This window comes from Coffea arabica, chromosome 7c, assembly GCF_036785885.1.
Source record: "Coffea arabica cultivar ET-39 chromosome 7c, Coffea Arabica ET-39 HiFi, whole genome shotgun sequence".
Classification (NCBI taxonomy): Eukaryota; Viridiplantae; Streptophyta; class Magnoliopsida; order Gentianales; family Rubiaceae; genus Coffea; species Coffea arabica.
In genome coordinates this window covers 20,387,821-20,415,362 of record NC_092322.1, presented here as the reverse complement: position 1 = coordinate 20,415,362, position 27,542 = coordinate 20,387,821, and the positions used below count along the sequence as shown (strand labels likewise).

The window sequence follows — 27,542 nt, the reverse complement described above, 5'->3', positions numbered from 1 at the left end:
GTTAAGTTAGTTTAATGGTGGGATAAATTGTCTAAAAAATAATTTTATGGGTAAATTGATAATGAAACCATAATTTATGGGGGTAAAGTGATAATAATTTTAAGAGTTAAACTTGTCTTTTCACTTTAATTAATAAATTCCGTTAAGTTTGACCGTTAGCTTGAAGATAAAATAATTAAAAGATAATATTAAGAGAGAAATTGATACTGACATCTAACATTAATGAGGTAAACTAATAATAACCCTTCTTATATATGGTATAAGGATGCAAGGTATCATTAGTCCATTAAAAGAAATTTTCAACAGTTCCCAATATCAAATTACAGAATTTCTCTGCAAAAAGCGGTTAAATCAAATCTTACTCGTTCCCATCCGCGTGAGGCTCCTCTTTATTTATGACTCGAAACAGTCTGGCTTTACCAAATAAACAAAACCAAAAAAAAAAAAAAAACAAAATCAACCGAAGATAGGCCACAGAAAACTCTCCACTCTCCAGTGGCTGACTGCGGCCTTAAAACCATTTGGCGAAGTTCAGCAGCGCCAATTTTGAATGGCCACCGCTGCAGACTTTTGCCGCCTCAAATTCATGCCGTTATCTGTAAACTCACCATTCCACCACCAGCAGCAGCACCATGGCTTTGGCTTCAACTATTCCAACAAGTATAAATTCAGCTACTCTGGTCGCCGTAGCTTCCGTGTCAACTGCCAGACTACCTCTGGCGTGGATTCCAGCAGCAAAGTTTCCCATTCCGACCTTCAATTGGCTGCTGTTGTTGGGAAAGATCGTCTCTCGAAGGTTAAAAGTTAGATTGCCAACTTCAGTTTTTAAAAAAAATTTTTTGGGGTGAATTTGGGATAATTGAGTGAAGAGTTATATGCAGGTCCCGACTTCGAATATTAGGAATTTCAGTATAATAGCGCATATTGACCATGGGAAGTCGACGCTTGCGGACAAGTTGCTTCAGATGACAGGGTCTGTGGAGAGCCGAGAAATGAAGGACCAGTTTCTGGATAACATGGATTTGGAGAGAGAAAGAGGAATCACTATCAAGTTACAGGTTGCATTTTGCATTTAAAATTACAGTGTTATAGTAAGAGAAGATGACAAAAGTGTTATTTCTTTGTTTTTATTGTTTAGACTGTTATCATATTTGATTTTCAAGGAATGTTATTTTTTTTTTGTTCATAGAATCATATATGGTTGGGAAGAAAGGGATATCTTAGTTGAGTGTACTGTGTAGTCTGGACCGACATTAACTGTATATTTTTGTAGCTAAGTTTATGTGCTTCATTGCGTCTATTGATACGAGACATATTAGTGAAGTGGAGATTAATTTAGTGTTGTACAATTGAGGTCCTTGGAGCCAATGAAGTTTTCCGAGGGCTAACTTTGAAGAAAAGTGTAGTGCGAGCAGACATTAAGATGGTTGCTGGTTTATTTATCAGTGGTCTTGACTTTGCTTGCTGGGGTACCTCATTCGCTTTTTTACTATGAAAAATGGTATTTGAAACAAAAGATGGATATGTATCATCCTGTTAGTTGTGAAGCAACTTGGCCAATGGGGTTGACAGTGTGAATGGAACCATAATCTAAACTGTTGGGATGACTGGGAAATAATCATGTTTACTATTCCAAATGTCCGTATTTAACTTAATGACTCACTTTTAACTTAGATGAAGGCTTATTGATATGTCCTCCTCTCTCTATTAGTCATCAAACTGCAGCTCTTTATTTCATGGAAACAAGGATTTTTGTTGTCTGCATTTTTTTGTCATTGAGGATTTGTGCTTTAAGAAGGATGGTTTAATTGATGTGTTGATGATTTTTATAGTTATCTAGCCCTATAGAGAATAGATTTCTTGACAAGAAAAGTATCTGGTTAACTGATTTTCTGTCACGTTTCTTTCAAGCTACCCAAGAAGGATGTTTTAGCTTTCTATCATTGTTTATTTTGGTAAAAGATGTGGAAATATTTAAAACTGTACACCCAATAATATATGTTTAAAGGTGCTATGGTCACTTCGTGATGCAAAATTTCCAATTGGTGCTGGATATTATCTAGCCGACAAGAACTTTCATGTATGCCAGCATGATTAATGCCCTAAATTGCCATTTCCTGCAGGCTGCTCGGATGCGTTTCATGTATGAAAATGAACCATATTGCCTGAACCTCATTGATACTCCTGGTCATGTTGACTTCTCTTATGAGGTACTTGTTCAAAATATTCTCAGAATAACGCTTACACCATTTACATAACAGAACAAGATGTCAATCTGAAAAGAAGTATTCTTGGTTGATTATATATTTGTCTATGTTACGTAAGAATTTCAGATCCGTTAGCTAGTCAATTAACTTCATTTACTTTAAACTGATATTGTGGTCATCGTGTTTTTCTGGTTCAGTACCTTATTAGCTGTGACACAGTTTTGACATGCTGTGCTTTTGCTTTGGGTTAGTTGAGTATTTTTTATTCTATGGTTGTGGCTTTTGGATGTGTGCTTTTAGGAAAGTAAGATTCTTTCACCGGTGTGGATGATAGACATTTTGCCCTGGTTCTTCCTTTTCACCTGGTTAGGAGGAATTAAATCTAGGTGGTAAAATGAGGAGAGGGAAAACTATTAGCGAGGAAAATATGCTTTAATTGATTTCTAAACTACTTCTTTTGCTCCAAAATAGCACTGGCCTGTTTGAATAGGGAGAGTGTTAGTAGGAATGGTGGTGGACAAGACGGGTGATCTTGTCTCCTATCTCTAGTGGCCAAAAGGAAGGATATGGGGCTTCTGAAGGGTTCTAAATGAACAGGAACACAAGGAAAAGAGGAGAGGAAGAGGGAATTCAGGGGAATCTTGAGGAAGAAGAAAAAGAAAAAAACTAATAAGCAACAACTCAATTCTCTATTGATCAAATCTCCATGTAAATAACCGAACAACTAGAACAATCACAAGCTATATACTTGTCCAAAGATACAATCCTATTAGGATTTTGATTTCTATTTTGCTATTCTAGACCGATAACCATATAACTCTTGAATGTATTCCTAAATCAACATGACTCCAATCAGTTTCCTGATTTTATCAAGTAACTAATTAAGATTCAACAAAAAAATTTACCAAAACTCCTAGTGGCTAATAAGAAGGATCTAATACCTGTGAAACCTGAAAACGTACTAAGATCGAAAGAATGAAAAACCACTCCCTATTGAAAAGTTATGAAGATCTTTAATTTTAGATTTCCTTGAGCTCTTTGTAACTGCCTGCATAGGAGTCATGACATCTGAAAGATTGATTTGGGGTGAATACAAATGCTTATTTTTTTTAGCTGTCTGCATTAGTATGTGAACTGCTCACTTCCTTTCAGTCGCTAGTATAGTTATTAAAAGAATATTCCAAATATTCCACTTCATAGTGTTTGACATTTTTATGTGCTTCATCTGGAATTAGTGGAAAACATTGGTTGAGCACCTTTTCTTGCCCACCTTATGTATATGTTAAATCTACCAAAGCAAATATAATACATATCATTTGGGAGATTTGGTATTTTATCTACTGAACATGAGGACTCTTGCCAAGTAGTTTCTTTGTTGTTGACTTGTAGTATAGATATATTTTTGTCATATTGTTAAAGTGAATCTCTTGCCCTATGTATTTTAGCTCCAGTGGATTTTATTTTCTAGATTATTTTCAGCTTTGTATATGGCTTTAGTCCACATTATGCACTATATGGCAGATTTTAAATGTTCTTGCAGGTAATGAGCACACATTGATATTAGTTTTTACAGAATAAGTTGTGGTTGACAATCTGAAGTTGGTACTTATTTTGTTAAAACCTCAGGTTTCACGTTCTCTTGCTGCCTGTGAGGGTGCTCTTCTGGTGGTAGATGCATCCCAAGTAAACTTTCTTTCTCACTTACTTCTGTTATCTTCATAAATGATCATTCTTGGGCAAAATCACTCTTTCCATTTTTGTGGAGTTGCTTTCAATTTACTTTGTTGAAAAAGCAACTAAAGTGAAAATTGGTCTTTGTACTAATTAGAGTTCAACCATATTGTGCAGGGAGTTGAAGCTCAGACACTTGCTAATGTCTACTTGGCTTTGGAAAACAACCTGGAAGTTATACCAGTGAGTTGACCATAGTGCTAGGTTTTCTTAAAGCAGATTTCTGTGCTGCTACATTTCTTTGAGCATTTGTGCTGAACATGAGACCAAGTTTCATCGCTAGTACACCTACATAACTTTAACATGTTTACAGTAAATTCATCCTACCCTGAAGTGAATAGGATTAAAATGTTTATCATATTCTTGGTAGTAGCATGTCATGCAAAGCAGTGATAGTTTGATATGTTTTACTTATTCATAGGCCAAGTGTAGAAGCCTAGAAAGTGAATCTCATTGCCTAGGTTGAATTTCTAGCATGATAATTACCTTTCTTCAGTCAGGTCTAGCAAAGTTTTTCAGCTATCCTAACTTAATTTGTCTTAACAATTTGAGCATTCGAGTGATTTCTGCATGGCAATATGGGGCAGGATGCAATTCAGTTTTCTCTAAGGTAAATAATATATAAGACTAGTGATAAAGTTCATTCTCATTTTTACCACTTTCCACTACATTTGTGGCTTCTTCTATCCATTTGATTGTGCAGAAAGATATCTAAAATTGGATGAAATTTATGATTGCCCCCATTGTAATATGCCTATGTCCATCCCTAGATTAGCATCCCTATTTTTTTGAGACTGGTACATTGAAGGAGCTTAAAATGGGAATATGGAGATTGCTGCATGAAACAGTACAACTGGCAGTCCCTTCTTTCTTTTCCCTCTTTTTGGTCAAGTGCACTTTAGTGTTTTAGGGGTTCCTCTTATAAAGTGCACTTTGGTTAAGTCAGCTTTATTTGCCCAGTTCATTCTGTTAGGCAAGCTGATAACTTACATTTGAATAGATCTAGACCTTAGTTATATTCCTCAATATTATGTTAAAGAATAATAAAAAGAATTTAATATAACAAGTTGAAGTCCTAGGAAATGGCATATGGCTATGACAGTGCAAAAGCAAACAAATTGTTTTTCCCATTGGAACCTTTCTAATATATTGCTTCTTTACTTCCTATGCCCTTGTAATTTTCATTTAACAGGTTCTTTGTCAAGGTAGAGGAGGATATGATATATTATATGGTTGTGAGGTCATAGATAATTTCACTTGATTAATAGGTTTGAAGAACGGTATTAAGTAATAACGAGAAATAGAAGTATGAGAATTATCATTATTTCAATGGTTAAAACATATAGTTTATTTAATTTCTAGTAAATTGTTTTGTTTTATTATTGCAAATCATTTAAATTATCTTTGGCAAATATTTACATGTGTTGGCTGATGAAATATATTTGCATTCTAGCCCAAGTTCTGTATTAACAGGATTTAAGTGAGCATAGCCCAAGCCAATAAACTGGTGTGCCCTAGAACCAGAAAAAGAAAATACCTAAATAAATTAAAAGAGATGTAGGAGTTGTTTTGGCAAAATCAGGGCCTACATGATACTGGTGGTGAGTTTTCTACAAGCATCAGTTTCATGGTTCCAAGTGTTCTACTCAGATTATGCTAGCCCCTGAGTTTTCTACAAGCATCAGTTACATGGTTCCAAGTCTTCTACTCAGATTATGCTAGCCCCTCTGCAAATAAACCACTTTATGTATGTTGTTTCTGCTACTTCACTGTCTTAAGCAGAGTTCAGATTTTGGAAGTGGCTCAAGTAGCTTTTGATAGGAAGCTGGAGAGTTTTGGAGGTTTGGTCAGTTTTGTAGGGGAAGAATGAAGTCAACTATGAGTTTCCTAATTAAAAGTTGTCTATTTTAGATCTGAGATTGCTATATATGCACATGCAAATTACATAAGTATTACACAGTATGCTTTCATATATGTCGAACCATTATTGTGTAGTTTTCTGGCACAATAAATCTGTGGGAATTGCTACTGTATACATATTAATAGTTGTGGATAGCAATATTTACATACATGTTGATTGGCATGAGTTCCACATCTTTTCCTGTACCTTAAGTGTAATAGTTGAAGAAATGGAACTTATTGTCATTTGCCATGGGAATAATTTCTGACTTGGGAAGTGTTGAAGATATGTGATCTAATATTAGGAAAGATATGATTATAGTATCATGTATTAATTAGGTATCATATGATTATAGTATCATGTATTAATTAGGTAGTAGATTGATTTAGATTAACATGATTTTAGGATCTAAATTAGGTTACACTTGTGTATATATATATGTATATTGTGTAGAGCAAATAAGATGAAGAAAAGTATTTTCTCTCCATTTTTCTTAGTTTTCATGGTATCAGAGCCCTACCATCAAGGTTAGGGTCTCTGTCCGCTGCCAGAAAATTCAGTAGTCATCATTCGGTTCATCTGGTTCTGTATAGGACACCTCTGTTCTATTAAAGAGTTCAGATCTGTCCTTTTTTGTTTTTATTCTGTTAATTTTGAACCCATGGCAGAAACGAAATCTGTCATTACGTCTGATGTGGTTCCTGTGATGTCTAAGATCACGGACCACAAACTCAACAATTCTAACTATCTTGATTGGAGCAAAACGGTTCATCTTTATCTGCGAAGCATTGATAAAGACAATCATCTGACTGATGATCCTCCAAAAGATGGTTCAAGACAGACATGGCTAAGGGAAGATGCTAGATTGTTCCTGCAAATACGGAATTCTATTGACAGTGAGGTAATTAGCTTAATTAATCACTGTGAATTTGTTAAGGAGTTAATGGAGTATTTAGAATTTTTGTATTCTGGTAAAGGGAATATTTCTCGCATATATGAGGTGTGTCAAGCCTTTTATCGTGCAGAGAAACAAGATAAGTCTATCATGACTTATTTTATGGATTTTAAGAAAACTTATGAGGAGCTTAATCTGTTGTTACCGTTTAGTTCTGATGTGAAAGTTCAGCAAACTCAACGGGAACAGATAGCAATTATGAGTTTTTTGGCTGGTCTTTCACCTGAATTTGAAGCTGCTAAATCTCAGATTCTTTCTAGTCCTAAGATCTCATTCTTGCAAGATGTGTTTAGTAGGGTGCTTCGTACAGAGAATACCCAGTCTGTTCAGTCCAGCAGTGCTCTTGTTGGTCTTGGAAAACAGCAATACAAAGGTGGTGGTAAAGGAATTGACACTCGGGGACAGAATGCAGAAGTGGTTGTGTGTTACTATTGTCAAAAGCCGGGCCATATGAAGCGTGATTGTAAGAAATTGCAGTACAGGAACCAGAGAACTCAATCCGCACATATCGCTTCTACCAATGACGCTATTAATCATGAAAAATCTATTACGATCTCTGCAGATGAATTTGCTAAATTTTCTCAGTATCAAGAATCATTAAAGTCTTCATCTACTCCCGTAACTGCCATCGCTGAGTTAGGTAAACCAAACACATGCCTTGTGTCCTCGTCCTCCAAATGGGTAATTGATTCTGGTGCCACAGATCATATGACACAGATCATATGACAGGTAATTCTAGTCTATTTTCCACCTTTCAGCCACACACATCTGCACCTACAGTTACCTTAGCTGATGGGTCAAAATCTCGTGTTCTTGGATCAGGCTCAGTTAATCCTACTCCATTAATCTCATTGTCATCTGTCTTAAGTTTGCTTGAGTTGTCCTTTACCCGTGCCCTCAATTGTTCTGCCCAATTCTTTCCTGACTATTGCTTGTTTCAGGATCTTACGACGAAGCAGATTATTGGTAAAGGGCATGAATCTGGAGGTCTTTACATTCTTGACACACAGATACCAAAGTCCATAGCTTGTTCTGGAATTGTAACTCCATTTGAAGCACATTGTAGGCTGGGTCATCCTTCTCTCCCGTTATTAAAGATACTTTGTCCACAATTTCAGAGTTTGTTTCTATTAGATTGTGAGTCTTGTCAGTTTGCCAAACATCATCGTGTTAATCTGAGTCCTAGAGTCAATAAACGAGCGGATGCTCCTTTTGCATTAGTCCATTCAGATGTCTGGGGACCTAGTCCAGTCATTTCTAAAACTGGATTCAAGTATTTTGTTACTTTTGTTGATGACCATTCTCGTATGACTTGATTATATTTAATGAAAAATCGGTCAGAGTTGTTTTCTCATTTTTGTGCTTTTTGTGCTGAGGTTAAGACTCAATTTAAACGTTCTGTACAAATATTGCGAAGTGACAATGCCAAAGAATATTTATTCGCACCTTTTCAATCTTATATGGTGCAAAATGGCATTATTCATCAAACCTCTTGTGTGGATACACCATCCCAAAACGGGGTCGCAGAACGAAAGAATAGACATTTGCTCGAAACTGCAAGAGCCTTATCATTTCAAATGCATGTTCCTAAACACTTTTGGGCTGATGCAGTGTCCACAGCTTGCTTTCTAATTAATCGTCTGCCTTCATCTGTTCTGAATGGTGGGACTCCTTATAATACTCTTTTTCCAAATAGACCTTTGTTTCCCATCGAACCAAAAATCTTTGGGTGTACATGTTTTGTCCGCGACTCTCGTCCCCAAGTCACTAAATTAGACCCCAAATCATTGAAATGTATTTTTCTTGGTTATTCCCGTGTCCAAAAAGGAAATAGATGTTATTTTCCTAGTCTTGGCAGGTACATTGTGTCAGTTGATGTTACTTTTCTTGAAAATACACCTTTTACCCCATCCTCATCTCATTCATGTCAAGAGGAGGATGATGATTTGTTAATCTATACTATCACATCTTCAAGATCTTTCCCTGCTAAACCTCCAATTACTCAGGTATATTCTCGACGACAAAAGTCTCCTGCTGCATGCCCTGAACCAGTTCCTTCGTTACTAGATCCTATTTTAAGTGATGATCTTCCTATTGCTCTTCGCAAAGGTAAGCGTCAATGCACTTATCCTGTGTCGTCGTGTGTATCTTATAATCATCTACCCACCTCTTCTTGTTCCTTTATTACATCTATTGATTCTATCTCCTTTCCTAAAACTGTTCATGAAGCCCTATCCCATCCCGGATGGCGCAATGCTATGATAGAGGAGATGAATGCTCTAGATGGTAATGATACTTGGAACTTAGTAAATTTACCTGCAGGGAAGAAGGCCATTGGGAGTAAGTGGGTTTTTGCAGTTAAATTCAATCCTGATGGGTCGGTTGCTCGGTTAAAAGCTTGCCTTGTTGCCAAAGGCTATGCTCAAATCTATGGAGAGGATTATTTTGACACTTTTTCCCCTGTTGCTAAGTTAACATCTGTCAGGTTATTCATTTCTATGGCAGCCACTCATAATTGGCCTTTGCATCAACTAGATATCAAGAATGCCTTTCTTCATGGAGACCTCCAAGAGGAAGTTTATATGGAGCAACCACCAGGGTTTGTTGCTCAGGGGGAGTCTGGGAAGGTTTGTCATCTTCGGAAGTCCTTGTATGGACTGAAACAAAGTCCTCGTGCTTGGTTTGGAAAATTTAGTCTAGCAGTTGAAAGGTTTGGGATGCAGAAAAGCAAATCTAATCACTCTGTTTTCTACAAACAGTCTGAAGCTGGTATTATTTTGTTGGTAGTATATGTGGATGATATTGTTATCACTGGGAATGATGCTGCAGGTATTTCATCTCTTAAAACTTTTCTCCATAGTCAATTTCAGACAAAGGATTTGGGACTGTTAAAGTATTTTTTGGGTATTGAGGTAGCAAAGAGTAGGAAGGGGATATTCCTGTCCCAAAGAAAATATGTTCTTGACTTACTATCTGAAACGGGAAAATTGGGAGCTAAACCAGCTAGTACCCCAATGATCCCTAACTTGCAGCTCACAAAAGAAGGTGAATTGTTAGAAGATCCTGGGAGGTATAGAAGATTGGTTGGAAAGTTGAATTATCTTACAGTGACTCGTCCAGATATCGCATATTCAGTTAGTTTTGTTAGTCAATATATGTCTAATCCTACTGTTAATCATTGGGCAGTTGTAGAACAAATTTTGTGTTATTTAAAAGGAGCTCCTGGACGTGGTATTCTGTATAAAAATCATGGTCATACTAGGATTGAGTGTTTTTCAGATGCTGATTGGGCAGGATCCAAGGCAGATCGAAGATCCACAACTGGATTTTGTGTCTTTGTTGGAGGAAACATGGTCTCATGGAAGAGTAAGAAGCAGAATGTTGTCTCGCGATCGAGTGCAGAGTCAGAATATAGAGCTATGGCACAATCGACATGTGAAATCATGTGGATAAATCAACTTCTAACTGAAGTAGGTCTCAAAACCTCAATGCCTGCAAAATTGTGGTGTGATAACCAAGCGGCTCTTCATATTGCATCCAATCCCGTATTTCATGAGCGAACAAAACACATCGAAATAGATTGTCATTTTGTTCGTGAGAAAATACAGCAGGGCTTGATTTCTACAGGATTTGTAAGGACTGCAGAACAATTGGGAGATCTCTTTACGAAGGCTCTACATGGGGTTCGAGTTGATTACCTTTGTAACAAGCTGGGCATGAGCAACATCTATACTCCAGCTTGAGGGGGAGTGTTGAAGATATGTGATCTAATATTAGGAAAGATATGATTATAGTATCATGTATTAATTATGTATCATGTATTAATTAGGTAGTAGATTGATTTAGATTAACATGATTTTAGGATCTAAATTAGGTTACACTTGTGTATATATATATGTATATTGTGTAGAGCAAATAAGATGAAGAAAAGTATTTTCTCTCCATTTTTCTTAGTTTTCAGGAAGAACCCTGGGTTCCTTGTGGGAGTTTATGGCTTCCCATTGCGTGGTTAATGTGAAGATGTAGTGTATATTTATGAACATATAGGAGTAAAGAGGATTTGGTTTTGTTACATTGGTCTGATTGTATGATGGGAATATTAGGTCCTTGGTGATCATATTTGGTGTCCTTGGTGAGTTCTGTGGGTTCATCTGCAAGTATAGGAGGAGAAGTGACCATGCTTGGTATCCTTGGTGAGTTCTTTATGCACTGGTGCAAGAATTTAGAATAAAAAGATGCTGCCATGGCTGAGAATAAGGGTATATTTATACATATTTATTATGTTCTATTTTTATGAATATAGGTAGGTCAACCTTATTGGGTGTATTGAATTTTTTCCTCCTAAGTCCTCTGACATGGTGCCAGAGCAAAGATTCGGGAGAAAAGGCAATCTGATAGTATGAAGTGATTTACTTTCATAGTACTATTCGTCCAACTCTGTGTTGATTGCATACTATACATCCCAGTGTTACTGTTGATCGTGACGTGTCCATGCATTGTAATGTTCATAATTAGTGATCTCTACTCATTATTATCCCATTTGTTAGTGCACAAAGTTACTCTTGTCACCACAGTTCTTACAGTGTGAGAAGTATCAAAGATTGAATGAGTGGTGGTGGTCATTTTATTCATAGGCGTTTCTATTTTGTTGGTTTGCATGCCTGATTGATCTAAGCATACGAAGTCATAGGGTACTGCTTCCTTAGGTACTCTTGTCATGAGAAGTACGTTGTAACTTACTTCATGGCCTAATTTCCTAATTCGTACTTTTCTTATAGCTAGATGTTGAGCTTGATTTGCCACTTAAACCTTGAAGCCCAACAATCTTAAAACGAGTTACAAAATTTTTAGGTTTACCTTTTGAATCACTCAAATTATTGTTTGTTGGAAGACAAAGGAGCTAATTCATCTCTTGCTCAGAAGTATTTGTTATGTAATCTCATAATGTCTTGTTTGAATGAAATTAGATGGTTGATCCACAAAAGCTAATGATATTCTGCAGGTTTTGAACAAGATAGATCTTCCAGGAGCAGAACCAAATCGTATATCCCAAGAGATAGAAGAGGTAGATTCACAAAGCAAAATATTGCTTATCTGAAATGAAGGTGTTCATAAGGAAATTTTTATGAAATGAAAGGTTTTCATCAGCTGCAAACATATGCAGATACAGCTTTTTTTCTTTCCTTGTTTCAGATAATACGTACGGTATAATGCTACTGTGAAACTCTCCCCTAAACATCCAAGAGCTTATCTCTCAATGCTAATATTCCAGTTGGGATTCTCCATCCCCTCAAAACTATATATTCTTTCGCCCTCTACAGCACCTGCGTAATGACTGGAGCTCTAAATTCCTGCAACGTTTGACATAAATCCATGTACAACAATCAAGTTATAAAGGGTCCTGCAAATTTTTGCTGAAATTTCGATCTCCAAACAATTCTGTCTCCACTACGACCAAAGCATCAGTTCAGTCTCAAATAAAGGTTGCCTTTTTTTTTTTTCCATGAATTGGAAAGTGAAGCTGTTTTGGTGGAAAATTTTTTAAACAAACCCTGCAGTTCTTCTGTTAAAACTCCATCACCTTAACCAATCTGACTCTGCTTTAAGGACTCTATTAGGTGTTCATTTTAACTCTCCACCATCTAGACCATACAATGCACTAAGCAAGCCCCTGGGTGCGACCTATGGTTTTGTGAGCAAGCACAACGTTACTTTGTTTCTTCCTTCCTTGTTGAGATTATTATATTCAGTGCTTAAAAGCCATATGGGACTTGCCGTTTCAATTGGTTAAACTGGGAAACTGTCATCTGGCTGGTCTGGTTTCACTGTCAAGTCAAACTTGACATGAAAACTGGTCATAAGTTTCGCACTGTATAGATCAATTAAACTGCAAACAAATTAGTATGTGTTCCATGTGGATGTTTTCTGTGATTTTCTTCATTTTGGACAAATGTAAGGGGAATACCTTTCCATTTCCAAAGTATAAAAGTGATTCACCTGGCCGGTTAAAATGGTCAGATCAGTCAACTAGTGAGCTGGTCAGCCAACCAGTAAACCGATTAACTTCCCGGTTTGCCGTCTAGTTAGTTTTGAAACCATTGGTTCTCCTATGTTGTTCAGTAGGACTTGGGCTTCCTACTAAAACAATTGGAGTTTTGTACTCATCCTTCGGGAAAAATTCATGTCCTTGTTTCATTTTGGCTTGATTATCAAGTCTGAACACCTTAATAGTAGTATTGAGTTGGAGACTCTTGGAAAAGCTTCTCAAATGAATTTTCCTCAGTTTGACAGACATATTCATATTTTATATTCCATTAAGAAACTGAAATTTTGAGTTATCCTTCTACAATCTCTTAAGCATGAAGATAATCAGTTCACTGAGTGATGCTTATGAAATTGCATATGCATTGTTCTGGCAAGAAAATTAGCTTATTTTGCATTAATGTCATAGCATTTTATAATTCCTAGGGCAGGACAAATCTTCAATTGCTTGTCAAACAGTATTGAGCATGTATTGCTTGTTGAACAGTATAGTTACTAATGTTCACAGTTCATTTTGGTTGTACTTTTAAGTATTATTACTATTGGCTGCTGTCAGGAAATAATACCATAAAATTGAAGCTTTTAGTGGTCAGACCTTTAGATGAATACTAACTAACAGATTGTCTTTGATAGGTTATTGGTCTGGATTGTAGCAATGCAATTTACTGCTCTGCAAAGGTTGGTTATTTTTCTTCTTGTTGCTTTCTTCTTGTCAAATGATAATTAATTAAAATGAGAAACTCTACATTTGAAAACTCTCAGGTTTTTTTAATACTTTAATTGCATCATTCTTTTTCTTGTTTCAAGGAAGGGATTGGGATCACTGAGATCCTAAATGCAATTGTTCAAAGGATACCCCCGCCTCATGATACTAATGGTAGACCTTTGAGGGCTCTAATTTTTGATAGGTACTTAGTTTACCTACTGGATTCTTTTTTTGTTTCTGTTCTAATTTGGTATAGATTTTCTTAAAGCAGCTCAACATGTGCTAATAAAAGGTGGTTTGGTATATTGAAACACTGTTTTTACTTTTGTTAAAACAAACTATTACAAGAAACTTTTTCTTTTGGTGCTTTTAACAGAGAACTGTGAAAACTTCATTTCAGGATAAATGAATAATTTCAGGAACCTCCCCGGACATTTCTCATAATATGACTTAGCACACCTTAGGTTTTCAAAATCTGAGCTACCTCCCTCAGATTGACATTTTTTGTAACATTTTAGCCCCTTTGGAAGAAATGTGAGAAAGATAAAACTTTTGTTCCAATACTGCCCTTATGTTACCCTACTTATGAAACTTACAACAACAATAAAAAATAAAATAAGGTTAAAAAGTAAAAAGATGAAAATTTGAGTAGTTATAAATGCAATAACGAGTAATTTTGTAGATATACAATAACTAATACGTACTCTAATGAATGATGATTGAACCAAAAAAAAGGATATTCCTAGATATATATTCGGTCATTAGATTGTTTTTGATTAATTTTTTTATTCTAACTTATTTATAAAACCTTTTTTCTATACGTAGGAATTATCTTACAAACCACACGTATGAAGAGATTATTTTAATTTTCAGTACAACTTAAATTACATCATGTATTAAAACATATTTCCTAAAAAAATTTCTTGACTTCGTTATAAGTATCCTACAATTTTTCAAGGTTAATTACTTACCAAAATCCTTCTAAGTGGTTGACTTTGACTAGATTTAATTTATGCACGTCCTTTGGTGTCCCATCACCACCTTGATACAGAGAAATATGGACCAATATTGGATAGCGATTTGATTATCTTTTTATCTGCATTTTTTGGTTAAAAATCCTCTTTTTGTTTTGGCTTTTTGGTTAAATAGTTATTTAAGGTGCAAGGGTAATATTGTCCATTTGTGACCTTTGAGAGGGACATTTGGTCTTGTCAAGCTGATAAAGGAGGTAAGTGAGATCTTAAAAACCTCAAGGGAGTTGAGTGATATTATGAGAAACCTTAGGGGAGGTTTTAGAAATTATCCCCAAGGTAAACCCAGTGGTTGGAGAAAAAGAGACTACTCAAAACTATTTCTTGTTTAAAATTTTCCGACTCTTTTTGTTAAACAAAAATAGCTTGGGGGAGTTTTTGAATGCTCGTTGTACATAATTTAGCTGAAATCATTAATTCTTCACACTAGGCAACCTTAAGATATCCAAGTTTAAAACTACAATTGTAGATTTTTACGTTTGGTGACCTTTCATTACCAAGTCTGAAGGCTATCTAATTGAACTTCAACCCATATTAATTCAAAATTCTTTTAGGAACCCGATCATTATTTAAGTTACTGTAGAGTTGTGCGTTCAACATAAGTTCTGTATGCATATCCATATCAAAACAAAGCTAAACTCATTTAGACATATTGTCTATACATTACTGTTGGTATGACGCTCGTTCATCGGCATTTTCCAACTCCCTGTGCTAATTGTTGTGATTTTGTATTTACTCTTCTGCCTGTGAATGCTGGTATTGGATAATGTAATTCACTCTAGGTGTTAGTTTATGTATCTCATTTAGATTTTTTATTTTGTAGCTATTATGATGCATACCGCGGTGTTATTGTATATTTCCGAGTTGTTGATGGGACTATCAAGAAAGGTGACAGGATTATTTTCATGGCAAGCGGGAAGGTATATGTTCTCTTTTGGTTTTTGTTAAGAGAATATAAGTATTCTTGTAGATAATAAATTAGTAAGGGTATTCTTGTAAATAGTTTGTTAGGTTTGTACTCCTATAAATACTAATTGGTCACTCATAATACGGTGACTAGATGTTTTCCTCCCAAGATACCTGTTAACATGGTATCAGAGCAAAAGGTCCTAGGGTTAGAGTTAAACATCTAGCAAAAGTTTTGGTCATCGCGACTGTTCACGCTGTTCACGCGATACTGTTCATCGCGACTGTTCACGCGGGCACTGTTCATCGGGTACTGTTCACCCGACACTGTTCACGGCACTGTACACGTCACTGTCATCTCGAGTTTTGACTCTGTCTTTGGTTTGACGTGCTATTCGTCATGGTTGAAAGGTTTGTTAATGCGGTTACCACTGACCAAATTGAATCGAGTTTTTCAGCACATGGGTCCCAGAAAACTGTTACTATATCTGAGGATTATTATGTTAAATTCCTACAACTACAAATCACGCATCTCTTCCCTCTGCTTCTTTAACACAAAAAGGTAATGACTCTTGGATTATTGACTCCGGGGGTACTGATCATATGTCAGGTACCTCTAAAATTTTTTCTAATTTTCAAGAATCTACTCCCTTTCCTCATGTTACTTTAGCTGATGGATCTACCACTAAAGTTAAAGGACTAGGCACTGTAGAAATTAATCCATCACTTCAGCTGTCTTCTGTTCTTTACGTACCCAATTTGCCATTTAATCTAATGTCTGTTAGTAAGCTCACTAAATTTCTACAGTGTACAGTTACTTTTTCTCCTGATTCTGTTGTCATTCAGGATTTGAAGACAAAGAGGATGATTGGTGGAGGGCATGAGCATAATGGTCTTTATTTTCTCAACTTCAATGGTCCGATAGCATGTCCTGCTACTGTTTCTCCTCTTGAAATTCACTGTCGTTTAGGTCATCCGTCTTTACAAAATTTGAAAAAATTGGTTCCTACTTTGAATCAATTATCTTCGTTAGAATATGAGTCTTGTCAGTTAGGAAAGCATCATCGTGTTTCTTTTGCTCCTAGAGTCAATAAACGGGTTTCTGAACCCTTTTTGTTAGTTCATTCTGATGTTTGGGGTCCTAGTCGAGTCACTTCAAAGTTGGGTTTTAAATATTTTGTAGTCTTTGTTCATGATTTTTTCAGAGTTACATGGCTTTATTTAATGAAAGATCGTTCAGAATTATATTCTATTTTTTGTGCATTTGTTACAGAAATAAAGAATCAATTTGGTGTGCCTGTACGTATACTTCGCAGTGATAATGCGAAAGAGTATTTTTTCACTCCTTTTAATACCTTTATGACTAAGTCTGGTATTATTCATCAGTCCTCTTGTCCTCACACTCCACAACAGAATGGAGTTGCTGAAAGAAAAATTGGACATTTAATCAAAAATTGCTCGAACACTGTTGTTGCACATGAATGTGCCCAAACAATTTTGGAGTGATGTTGTTCTAACTGCATGTTATTTAATTAATCGCATGCCATCTAATATTCTTGGAGGTCAATTACCTCATTCCATTCTTTTTCCTCTCCTGTTTTACCAGTCCCTTCTCCTTTATTACCTGAGTTGTCTAGTTCACCAGATTCCATAACTCGATTATCTCGTCCTTATCTTCAAGTTTACTCTCGTCGTTTCATGGTTGAGAAAGTTCCTGATATGCCACGCACTTCACCAATTAACTCTCAATTTTCAAATTCAGGTATGATGCCCTCCTCTGAGTTAGATCTTCTTATTGTTTTACGCAAAGGTAAGAGACATTGTACTTCCCATCCTATTTCTAATTTTGTTTCTTATTCTCGTCTCTCTATGTCATATTCTTCTTTTATTGCTTCCCTTGATTCTATCTCCATTCCTAAGTCTATTACCTATGCTCTTAATCATCCTGGTTGGAGATTCGCTATGCAAGAAGAGATGTCTGCTTTGGAACAAAATGGTACTTGGGATCTTGTCCCTCGTCCTTCAGGTAAGCCTGTTGTTGGTTGTAAATGGGTGTACACTATAAAAGTGCAGTCTAATGGTTCTATTGATAGATTGAAGGCTCGGCTGGTAGGTAGAGGATTTACTCAGGTGTATGGAGTAGATTACTTAGAAACATTTTCTCCTGTTGCAAAGATTACATCTGTTCGTCTTCTTATCTCTTTGGCAGCAACTTATAATTGGCCATTGCATCAGTTGGATGTGAAAAATGCATTTCTGCATGGAGATTTGGCAGAAGAGGTATATATGGAACAACCTCCTGGATTTGTTGTTCAGGGGGAGAATCTGCGGTTGGTTTGTCGTTTGAAAAAATCCTTATATGAATTGAAACAGTCTCCGAGGGCTTGGTTTGGACGGTTTAATAGTGTTGTCATGGAGTTCGGTCTGACAAGATATGGAGTAGATCACTCTGTATTTTATCGGCATTCTAATGCTGGTAAAATTTTATTAGTTGTTTATGTGGATGACATTGTGATTACAGGTGATGATGTTGTGGGGATCCAGAAACTTAAATCCAATCTGCAGGCAAACTTTCAGACAAAGGATTTAGGTCATCTACAGTATTTTCTGGGTATTGAGGTAGCTCGGTCCAAATATGGGATTTATTTATGTCAAAGAAAATATGTACTCGATATGTTGAGTGAAGTTGGGATGTTAGGTTGCCGACCTGTGGATACTCCTATGGATCCCAATGTGAAATTAGCACGAGATCAAGGTGCATTACTTGATGATTCTAAGCAATATCGAAGATTTGTTGGTAAATTAAGTTATCTCACTGTAACGAGACCTGACATTTCGTTTGCAGTGAGTGTTGTGAGTCAATTTCTTGATACCCCTCGTACTAGTCATTGGGATGCTGTTATACGGATTCTCAGGTATCTTAAGAGTGCTCCTAGAAAAGGGTTATTGTATCAGAATCATGGACACACTGATATTGAAGGATATAATGATGCAGATTGGGCTGGTTCTGCCTCAGATCGAAGATCGACTACAGGATATTGTGTGCTTGTTGGTGGTAATTTAGTGTCGTGGAAAAGTAAGAAGCAAACAGTTGTATCCAGATCAAGTGCAGAATCTGAATACCGCGCTATGGCTCACACTGTGTGTGAGTTGGTTTGGTTGAAGAACATGTTACTGGAACTTGGGTTTGAGCATAAACAACCTATGAATTTAGTGTGTGATAATCAGGCGGCTGTTCATATTGCGTCTAATCCAGTGTTTCATGAAAGGACAAAACATATTGAAGTTGATTGTCATTTCATTCGAGAGAAATTGCTTGACGGGGTCATCAAGACATCTCATGTACCGTCTGTAGATCAATTGGCTGATGTGTTTACCAAGAGTTTAGGGGGCTCTAGGGTGAAATATATTTGTAACAAGTTGGGTGCTTATGATATATATGCTCTAACTTGAGGGGGAGTGTTAAGAGAATATAAGTATTCTTGTAGATAATAAATTAGTAAGGGTATTCTTGTAAATAGTTTGTTAGGTTTGTATTCCTATAAATACTAATTGGTCACTCATAATACGGTGACTAGATGTTTTCCTCCCAAGATACCTGTTAACAGTTTTGAGTCCTCATCTCTGATTGTTTTTTCTCTCATATGTGAATAGCTCGTAATCTTATTGTTGTCTTCTTGACAAACAACATAGAACCATACTCACATTGCTGCACAGATTGTATACCACCAGTTTGCTGATAATCCTAACACCTAAAAATGCAGGATTATTTTGCTGATGATATCGGAGTTTTGTCTCCTAGTCAAATGCAAGTTGAAGAATTACGAGCTGGGGAGGTAGAGAATCATTTTTGAGTTTTTGGTTTGAAAATATATTCTTAACCTCTAAAATATCTAAGCTTTCCTCTTCAGAGATGCATTCATCTCATTGCCTGAACTTATGGTTGTTGTAATTTTAAGTTTCCAACTGTATGGATCCTAAGTTTCTAAGACATACCAAACCTTGAACCTTTTGTTTGCTTTGACAGCACCTTAATTTATCTAGTAGTGTGAACTTTGAATATTCATGCAAAGTCTCAATACCGTTCTGATGAATGGTAGAAATTTTGAGTAGTTTTTGAAACCCAAGAATTTTCTATTGCCCTTTGCTTTGTTGACCATCAAATATACAGGATTTGTAATAAGTTAAGTAATAAATATTGCTAAATGCATATTACAGAAGGATAATGTCTTGTAGTCTTTGGAAAGGGAGAAGATAGCTAAAAACATCTGTTGTCTTAGCAATGAAAATGAGATGGCTAAATTTTTGTTCTTTCATCTCGCATCGGCTGTTAATGTCTGGAATCTGTTGACCTGAAACATGCATTGTTTGAGATATAAAATAGCTGGTACTTGCTGTTCATGTTACCTGCAAAACATTATGTCTTGTGATTTAGAATGATATTGCATTCCTAGTTTTTCAGGTAGGATATTTGTCAGCTTCAATAAAATCAGTGGCGGATGCTAGAGTTGGTGACACCATTACACACTACACTAGAAGGGCAGAACAATCACTACCTGGATACAAGGAGGCTACTCCAATGGTGTTCTGTGGCCTGTTTCCAATTGATGCTGACCAGTAATTATTTGTTTATTATACTTTTTCTTTACTAAAAGTGTCATTGGAAGTATTTGTGAACTGCTATTCGCCTTTAACAAATGTGTATTTATGATCTTGATAGGTTTCCTGAGCTGCGTGATGCATTAGAAAAGCTCCAGCTTAATGATGCTGCTCTGAAGGTTTGTTCTGTATCCTTTGGGAAAAATTATGTTGAATAAGCTGCATTAAGACCTTCGTTGATTTCAGAAACTGATATAGGCGCTTGTCTTCTGAACTTAATACTTGTAGATTAAGACCTCTTTCGTCTGATTTGATACCTGTACTTTATTTTGATGTTGTACTTGCAATGAACTTTGCAGCGAAGTACTTTTTTGGTAGCCTGCAGGTCAATTAATTTTCAGTTGAGATGTTATTGTCAGTAAAAAGTTGGATTTTAAATTATATCATGGGACGAACAAAAGGGACACAGCTGTAGTATTAGCCTACAAATTAAAATTAAAAAAAAGCAAGGATTACTATAGCTTTCTTCAGCATTGCAATAAGTACATAATGCTTCTAGGACAGATGTCAACTGATTTATCATGGGGGATGTTCTTGAGATTTTGAATAGATGACTATATCTTCCTGGCAAAGCAAGCAGCACTTATTTAAGCTACTATTTTAGCTGTGTTTTTTTAGCTAAATTCTAAGGAAATATCTTTTTCACGAATGATATTATGTTGCAGTTTGAGCCTGAGACTTCTAGTGCTATGGGATTTGGCTTTAGATGTGGTTTTCTTGGTCTTCTTCACATGGAAATTGTTCAGGTTGGGGGGACAATTATTCTGTCCGAATTCTAATCTTGTTGCTATTTCTCATCCTTGGAAGTTGATATGTATAGTTCTGGTTTTGGAACTTTATTTTGACAGGAAAGACTTGAGCGGGAATACAATTTAACATTGATCATTACAGCTCCAAGTGTTGTTTACAGAGTGAACACCATATATGGTGATACTGTAATTCTTTCTGATCCTAACCTTCCACCTTTATTTAGCTTTTCTATGTACTTCTTCCATATGTTATGCAAGTCTTAAGCTTGTTGAATCATTCAAATGTATGGTAAATTAAGGATAGTTGTGATGATGGCCTTTACCCATTTTATGCCTGTGTGTTAGGATCGTTTTCAAGCTCAATTATAGGTCCTTACCAACTTGTACAGATAGATGATTAGGAAGGTCATGTTTCTCAATAAAATGGAATTGAAAACATAAACTCTACAGTGTTAGCTACAGGAAATTTCTTTTCAATTTTCATTTCTCTGTTACTCACGATGGTGTATTAGTATACCATCAAACTTATTGATCATATGTAATTGATTACTGAGAATGTGAATTATGGTTTTGATATTTTTCTTTTCTTTGATTTTCTTTTCCCTAAAAGAGAACACAGAAAATCTTTGCATAGGTTGCTGCAAAGTGTCTAAGCATTCTCTTAGATTTTGCCAGGGAGAATTAGGAATTTTGGAGTTTTTAAGGATTCTTTGGTGACGAAGAAATCAATAAATGGGGCTGAATTATTGTCATTGTGGGATATGTGGCATAAATGTAAGAAACTGAAGTAGATACAGTGGGAACTTTTTGAAGAAGAGGAGCTAGGTTAGTTTGTTAGTTTTGCTGCTGCACTAATAAGAAATGAATATTTTGCAGGCTCATGTCTGATAAAGAGAGTGGAATGTGTTTTGATTATGCAAAAGGGTCTAAGATTTTGAATAGAAACCTAAGAAGCTCTTTTTGCAATGATTTGTGGTTGAAAGATGACTGCATAAAGCCCAACTGCTTAGAATAATGCAGAAAATTGGAGAAGGGAATGGTAAGATGAAAACAGGCATTGGAACAAGATGGCATTTAATTTGATTAGAACTGGTTGACTCTGAGTCTCAAACTCATGTGGAACTCTTTCGGCTTATGAATAAACTCAGAAGCTTGAATAAATAAGTCAATTTTGGTTAGCTGATAGATATTTGGTATAGTTATTTGAAAAACAATGGAAGATAATAACAAATTACATATAGATTCTAGAAATATCAGGGCTTTTTAACTACGGCAATTGTTAACAGCTTTCAACATTTTGTAATGGCACTCCCACTATTTTCTGTCACTGTCTCTTACTATGAAAGAGAAGATAGTCAGAGTGCCACTATAAAAAAATGGTGTACAATTGACATTTTCTTTTGACTATAGATGAATTATGGTGAAGAATCTAAATCACCAAAGGTGCTTCCCATTAGGCCAAAATGGCTTCTTGCAGGTAGAGCGACCTGAAGTCGCTGTTTAGGCATGTAAATATCATAGTTCTGGTTTGTTTCTTTTGTTACTATGTTGTTGGATTGTTTTACGTTTTCCTTTTCTCATTTAAGTACAGCTATTAGATTGGTGTTGCATTCAATTATTTTGAACTTAGCCACACAAGATTGAAGGTTTATTTAGAGGCAAAATACATATTGATTTCTTGTGGATGAAATTGTACTTATAAAATGCCATATGGGTAGATGCTCAAATTTTTTCCATTTTCTATGTGTCCTGGGGGACGGGCAATTTAGTGGCCTTTGCGAGGATGCAAGGAGTTGGACACACGTGATTTATGGGACCCCGTGTGCCCATTTTATCAGAGAGTTGATAAAAACTCCTAACAAATCAGTGTTGTGCATTCAATGTCATCAGTCCTTATTAATATTTGCAATTGTAAACTAAGAAAAAAAGGGAGAGAAAATACTCTTCTTCATATTCCTTTGGACTACACAATGTACAAATATATACACAAGTGTAACCTAATTTAGATCCTAAAATCACGTTAATCTAAATCAATCTATTACCTAATTAATATCTGATACTATAATCAAATCAAATCAAATCAAATCTTTCCTAATATCTACAATATCAAATCTTTCTATAATATCAGATCACATATCTTCAACACTCCCCCTCAAGATGGAGATGTTAATCATGCCCATCTTGTCACAAATATAAACAATTCTTGGACCATTTAGAGGCTTAGTGAAAATATCAGCTAGCTGCTCTCCAGTTCTCACATGATTGGTTGAGATCAGGTTTTACCGAATTTTTTCACGAACAAAGTGGCAATCAACTTCGATATGCTTTGTTTACTCATGAAAAACTGGATTTGATGCTATATGAAGGGCAACTTGATTGTCATACCATAATTCATTGGAAGTGAATTATTGATTCCTATCTCAGACAATAATTGATGTATCCATATAAGCTCACAAGTGGATTGTACCATAGACCGGTATTCAGACTCTACACTAGAGCTAGATAATACATTTTGTTTCTTACTTTTTCACGATACCAAATTACCTCCAACGAAGACACAATATTCAGTTGTAGATCTTCGATCAATTTTAGAACCTGCCCAATCCGCATCTGAGAAGCATTTAACATGAGAATGACCATGATTACCATATAGTATACCATGTCCTAGAGCTCCTTTAAGATAACATAAGATTTGCTCTAAAACTGTCCAATGGGTGATTCTTGGTGAGGACATAAATTAACTCACAATACTAATCGGATATGCAATGTCCGGATGAGTCACAGCAAGATAATTCAACTTTCCCATTAATCTCCAGTACATTTGAGGATCTGCAAATAACTCCCCATCATCTGTTGTAAGTTGCATGTTGGGGATCATTGGTGCACTAAATGGCTTAGCACTTGACTTTCCTGTTGCTTTCAAAAGATCAAGGATATACTGCCTTTGGCATAAGAAGATACCTTGTTTACACCTTGTAACCTCAATACCTAAAAAGTATTTCAACATACTCAAATCTTTTGTTTGGAAGCGCGATTGAAGAAAATTTTTAAGAGTTGCAATACCTGCATTGTTACTGTCAGTAATAACAATATCATCAATATAAACCACTTCAGATTGTTGATAAAAGACAGAATAATCAGAGTTACACTTCATGCCAAACTCTTGAATCACCTCACTGAATCTCCCAAACCAAGCACGAGGACTGTTTTAAACCATATAATGACTTTTGGAGTCTACAAACCCTACCAGACTCCCCCTGAGCAACAAATTCAGGTGGTTGCTCCATATAAACTTTCTCTTGCAAATCCCCATGAAGGAATGCATTCTTAACATCTAACTGGTACAAAGGCCAATTATTAGTTGCAACAAGAGAACTAAATAATCGAACAGAGGTGAGTTTTACTACGGGAGAAAACGTGTTTGAGTAATCCACCCCATATGTCTGAGTATACCCTTTTGCAATAAGACGAGCTTTGAGGCGAGCAACAGAACCATCAGGATTGACTTTAACAGCAAACACCCATATACAACTAACAGGTTTCTTACCTGTTGGTAGATGAACCAAGTTTCAGGTACCATTATTATTTAGGGTCATCATTTCTTCCTCCATAGCTTCCTGCCAACTAGGATGTTCCAAAGCCTCAGATAAGCGTTGAGGGAGAGATATTGAATCTAAGGAAGCAGTAAAACAACGCAAGGAGGGAGACAAATGGTCACATGAAGCAAATGATGAAACTGAGTAAGTGCACTCTCTTTTACCTTTTCTTAAAGCAATAGGCAAATCAAGATTGGAATCTAGAGATTGAGGAAGCGGTGGATTAGGATTCGAATCTGTAGACAGAGAAGGTGGTGGAGGATGTGAGTCTGTGTTGAGAACTACGAGAATACAATTGAGTGATCGGTGGTCTTATAGGAATAGTTGTTGTAATAGTGTAGACTAGAATATCATCTTCCTCCCTCTGACTACTATAGACGTTAGATTCAAGAAAAAATGGATGTGTCTCAAAAAATGTAATATCAGCAGAGACTAAATAACTATCTAAATTTGGAGAATAACATCTATACCATTTTTGAAGACGTGAATAACCCAAAAACACAAACTTGAGAGATTTGGGATCTAATTTAGACACCTGAGGATGGGTATCACGAACAAAACAAGTACACCCAAATATACATTGCTCAATGGGAAATAAAGATTGGGTTGGAAACAAAATTGAATAAGGAATCTCACCAGCAAGTACAGAAGATGGCATGTGATTAATTAAGAAACAGGCTGCTGAAACAGCATCTGCCCAAAATTGCTTAGGAACCTTCATGTGAAATAGAAGGGCTCTAGCAACTTCTAATAAGTGTCTATTTTTCCTTTCAACAACACCATTTTGTGGTGGTGTGTTAGGACATAAAGATTGGTGAAGGATTCCATTTTCTGACATATACAAATTAAAGGGTTGAGAAAAGTACTCTTTCGCAGTATCACTCGCAAAATGCGGACAGGCACATTGAATTGTGTTTTTATTTCAGTACAAAAGGAACAAAAGATATTAAATAAATTTGAACGACTTCTCATTAAATATAACTAAGTAACACGAGAGTAGTCATCAACAAAGGTGACAAAATACTTAAAACCAGACTTAGATACTATTGGACAAGGGCCCCATATATCATAGTGCACTAATTCAAAGGGGGATGTAGCCCGTTTATTGACTCTATGCAAGTTAGGCAAATGATGATGTTTGGCAAATTGGCATGACTCACAATCTAAATGGAATAAATTCTGAAAATTTGGACACTACTTCAAGGTGAGTAGAGATAGATGACCCAAACGACAGTGAATTTCAAGTGGAGTCAAGGTAGAGGAACATGCAACAGGTTTCGGCACTTTCAATGAAGGGGTTTCAAGTGTATATAGGCCGTCAGACTCGCGTCCTTTACCAATAATCTTCCCCGTCATAAGATCCTAAAAAACACAATATTCAGAAAAGAATGAGACAGAGTACTTGAGAGCTTTTGTAATTTTACTGACTGATAGCAGATTAAAAAAAAATTGGGTAAGCATAAGACTGAAATAAGGGGATAGATGACAGGAATTGCTACACCAAAACCTACAACTGAAGCGCATGACTCATCAGCTAAAGTAACATCCGGATGATCTTTGTTAGGATTAAAAGAGGAGATGATACCTTTGTTACCGGTCATATGATCTGTTGCACCGGAGTTGATGACCCATTTGTTAGAAGATAACAAAAGGCATGTAGTAGGTTTACCTGAGTGATCAATAGGAGGATTGGTACTAGAAGATGGGTTAGCAGATTTTTGTGAGGCCTGAAACTCAGTAAAGCGGGCAAACTCATTAGCAGAGATGAGTATAGATTTGTTAGAAGGCACATAATTGTTTTCCTGGGTTGCGAAATTTGCAAACGGGGGCTGCTGTTGAGGTCTACCATGAGGTCCCCAACACGTACGTATGGTATGGCCTGGTTTCTTACAGTGATAACAGATTCGTTGATTTGAGTTGCATTGTCCATGACCAGCAATCCCACAAGTCCCCTTTTTATCATTGTTTCTACCATTATTTCCTCGATCAGCTCCACTTCGACTCACGAGAGCACTAGTAACATTGGAAGTAGACAAAGATCCCTCGGTTCTCAACACTCGTGTGAAAGAATCATGGAGGAAAACAATCTCTGAGCTAGAGAGAATTTGTGTTTGAGAAGCATCAAACTCAATTGGTAATCCTGCAAGAAAACTCATTACAGCCATTTGTTTCCGTTGAGACTGTTGAGTTTTTACATCTGTACTACAAGGAAGGAGAGAATTCAATTCCTCATACACTCGTTGAAAATTCATAAAATATTCTGTAAGGGATCTCTGCTGTTTTTCCGGACAGTAAAATTCCTTGCAAACATCATATATATGATTTAAATTACCTTTACCAGAATATAAAAAAGCCAAATAATCCATAAGATCTTTAACAAGCTCACAATGATTGATGAGACTGACTATCTCATTATCAATAGAGTTTCGGATCTGCAAAAATAGTTTTGCATCTTCCCTTAGCCAAACCTTCTTTTCTTCCCCATCAACGAGTGGGTCATCAGTGAGATGATCATCTCTATCGATGCTGTGCAGATATATCCGAATAGTTTTACTCCAATCCAAAAAAATTTTTCCACTCAATTTGTGTTTAGTAATCTTTGATGTTGTAGGAATAACATCAGAAATTTCTGTTTTCATCTCTCTACTACTACCTTTCATAACTACCATTATAATTCACACAAGAAAGAACTAAAAGTGACTTAATAGGGTCATGTCAAAAAACAAACTGATAACAGAGTCTAAAGCTCTGATATCATGTAAACTAAGAAAAAAAGGGAGAGAAAATACTCTTTTTCATATTCCTTTGGACTACACAATGTACAAATATATACACAAGTATAACCTAATTTAGATCCTAAAATCATTCTAATCTAAATCAATCTATTACCTAATTAATATCTAATACTATAATCAAAACAAATCAAATCTTATCTTTCCTAATATCTATAATATCAAATCTTTCTATAATATCAGATCACATATCTTCAACAGCAATAATCAAATCATTAGTTTTCATGAAAAGATGATTAAGTTGGATCTTATAGGTTTGACTGGGTCT

The 27,542-nt window shown here is 36.0% G+C and overlaps 2 protein-coding genes across 4 annotated transcripts in view; both read left to right on the top strand.

The window, feature by feature from the left end:
- Positions 1 to 426: 426 nt before the first annotated feature.
- The window catches only part of LOC113699039 (translation factor GUF1 homolog, chloroplastic-like), a 41,697-nt gene continuing 14,581 nt past the window's right edge, over positions 427 to 27,542 (top strand). Inside the window, exons 1-14 of one of the 3 annotated variants that reach the window (XM_027219075.2) lie at positions 427 to 796; positions 882 to 1,058; positions 2,124 to 2,210; positions 3,834 to 3,890; positions 4,056 to 4,121; positions 11,796 to 11,858; positions 13,469 to 13,513; positions 13,643 to 13,743; positions 15,396 to 15,492; positions 19,243 to 19,314; positions 19,941 to 20,095; positions 20,199 to 20,256; positions 20,803 to 20,883; positions 20,986 to 21,072. In XM_027219075.2, the coding sequence (XP_027074876.1) occupies positions 551 to 796; positions 882 to 1,058; positions 2,124 to 2,210; positions 3,834 to 3,890; positions 4,056 to 4,121; positions 11,796 to 11,858; positions 13,469 to 13,513; positions 13,643 to 13,743; positions 15,396 to 15,492; positions 19,243 to 19,314; positions 19,941 to 20,095; positions 20,199 to 20,256; positions 20,803 to 20,883; positions 20,986 to 21,072 (1,392 nt within the window). In that variant the 5' untranslated portion in view covers positions 427 to 550. The remainder of the gene's footprint in view (positions 797 to 881; positions 1,059 to 2,123; positions 2,211 to 3,833; positions 3,891 to 4,055; positions 4,122 to 11,795; positions 11,859 to 13,468; positions 13,514 to 13,642; positions 13,744 to 15,395; positions 15,493 to 19,242; positions 19,315 to 19,940; positions 20,096 to 20,198; positions 20,257 to 20,802; positions 20,884 to 20,985; positions 21,073 to 27,542) is intronic. The other 2 variants (XM_072056478.1, XM_027219078.2) reach the window with 2 other exon arrangements.
- Positions 4,128 to 7,938, top strand: LOC140010130 (uncharacterized). Its single transcript, XM_072056479.1, has 2 exons — positions 4,128 to 7,522; positions 7,735 to 7,938. The coding sequence occupies exon 1, from the start codon at positions 6,500 to 6,502 to the stop codon at positions 7,517 to 7,519; it is 1,020 nt and encodes a 339-aa protein (XP_071912580.1). The 5' UTR covers positions 4,128 to 6,499; the 3' UTR covers positions 7,520 to 7,522; positions 7,735 to 7,938.